Source organism: Charadrius vociferus, unplaced genomic scaffold (genome assembly GCF_000708025.1).
Source record: "Charadrius vociferus isolate BGI_N301 unplaced genomic scaffold, ASM70802v2 scaffold356, whole genome shotgun sequence".
In the NCBI taxonomy this organism is placed as follows: domain Eukaryota; kingdom Metazoa; phylum Chordata; class Aves; order Charadriiformes; family Charadriidae; genus Charadrius; species Charadrius vociferus.
Window position 1 is genome coordinate 140,628 of NW_009648717.1, and position 763 is coordinate 141,390.

The 763-nt window shown below is 67.9% G+C and overlaps 1 protein-coding gene across 1 annotated transcript in view; it reads left to right on the plus strand.

Moving 5' to 3' along the window:
* LOC104287964 (chromosome unknown open reading frame, human C15orf39) overlaps positions 1 to 763 on the plus strand; it is a 27,011-nt gene that overhangs the window by 24,562 nt on the left and 1,686 nt on the right. Inside the window, 1 exon segment of the mRNA XM_009886701.1 lies at positions 8 to 662. Coding sequence (XP_009885003.1) covers positions 8 to 662 — 655 coding nt within the window.

Below are 763 nucleotides of genomic sequence, written 5' to 3' on the forward strand. Positions count from 1 at the left end.
CGCCCAGCCCGGTCCCCCAGCAGCTCCCCCGCGGGGGACCGCCGGCTCCCATCGTCGTAAGGAAGGGAGATGCCTGCAAGGTGAAGGATGCAGCCAAGGATCTCGTCCCCCCTTCTCCGTCTGCCTCCCCCCAAGAGGGGCTGAAGGACGGCGAGGTTTCTCCTTCCTCCCCACCCATGCCGGTGATCAACAACGTCTTCAGCCTGGCACCTTACCGAGACTACCTGGAGGGGACCGAGGGCTCAGCCCAGGTCCCCTTCTGCAGGGAACATCTGCGGGGGGACACCCCACCCCGAAACACGGGGGGCAGCCGGGAGCCCGGAGCCCTCAGGGATGTCTCGGTGACATCCAGCCTGCTGCCCGCGGGGCCGGCGGCCGGCCGGGCGCTGAAGATGGGCAGCAGCACAGCCCAGAGCCAAGAGGAAAACTGCTACGGAAAGGTCCCCAAAAAGCCAAAGCCTCTGCCCCGAGACTCGGGGTCTCGGGAGGGCAGCCCTGGCGGGGTGGGGAGCGGGGACACGGCCCCCGAGGACATCGTGCTGGACCTCAGCTTGAAGAAGAGACTGGTGAAAGCCGGGGAGACCCGGGGACCCGTTGGCCGTGCAGAGGGGACGCCGGACAGGGAGGAGCCGGAGGAGGAGAAAGAGGGTCCGGGGGGGACGGTGAGGGTGGGAGAGGGGGCCAAACCCCGGGCACTGCCCTGGCTCATCGAGGTGGGCTCTGCGGACAAGAGCAACTTCCAGAGCTCGGCCACCTTTATGTT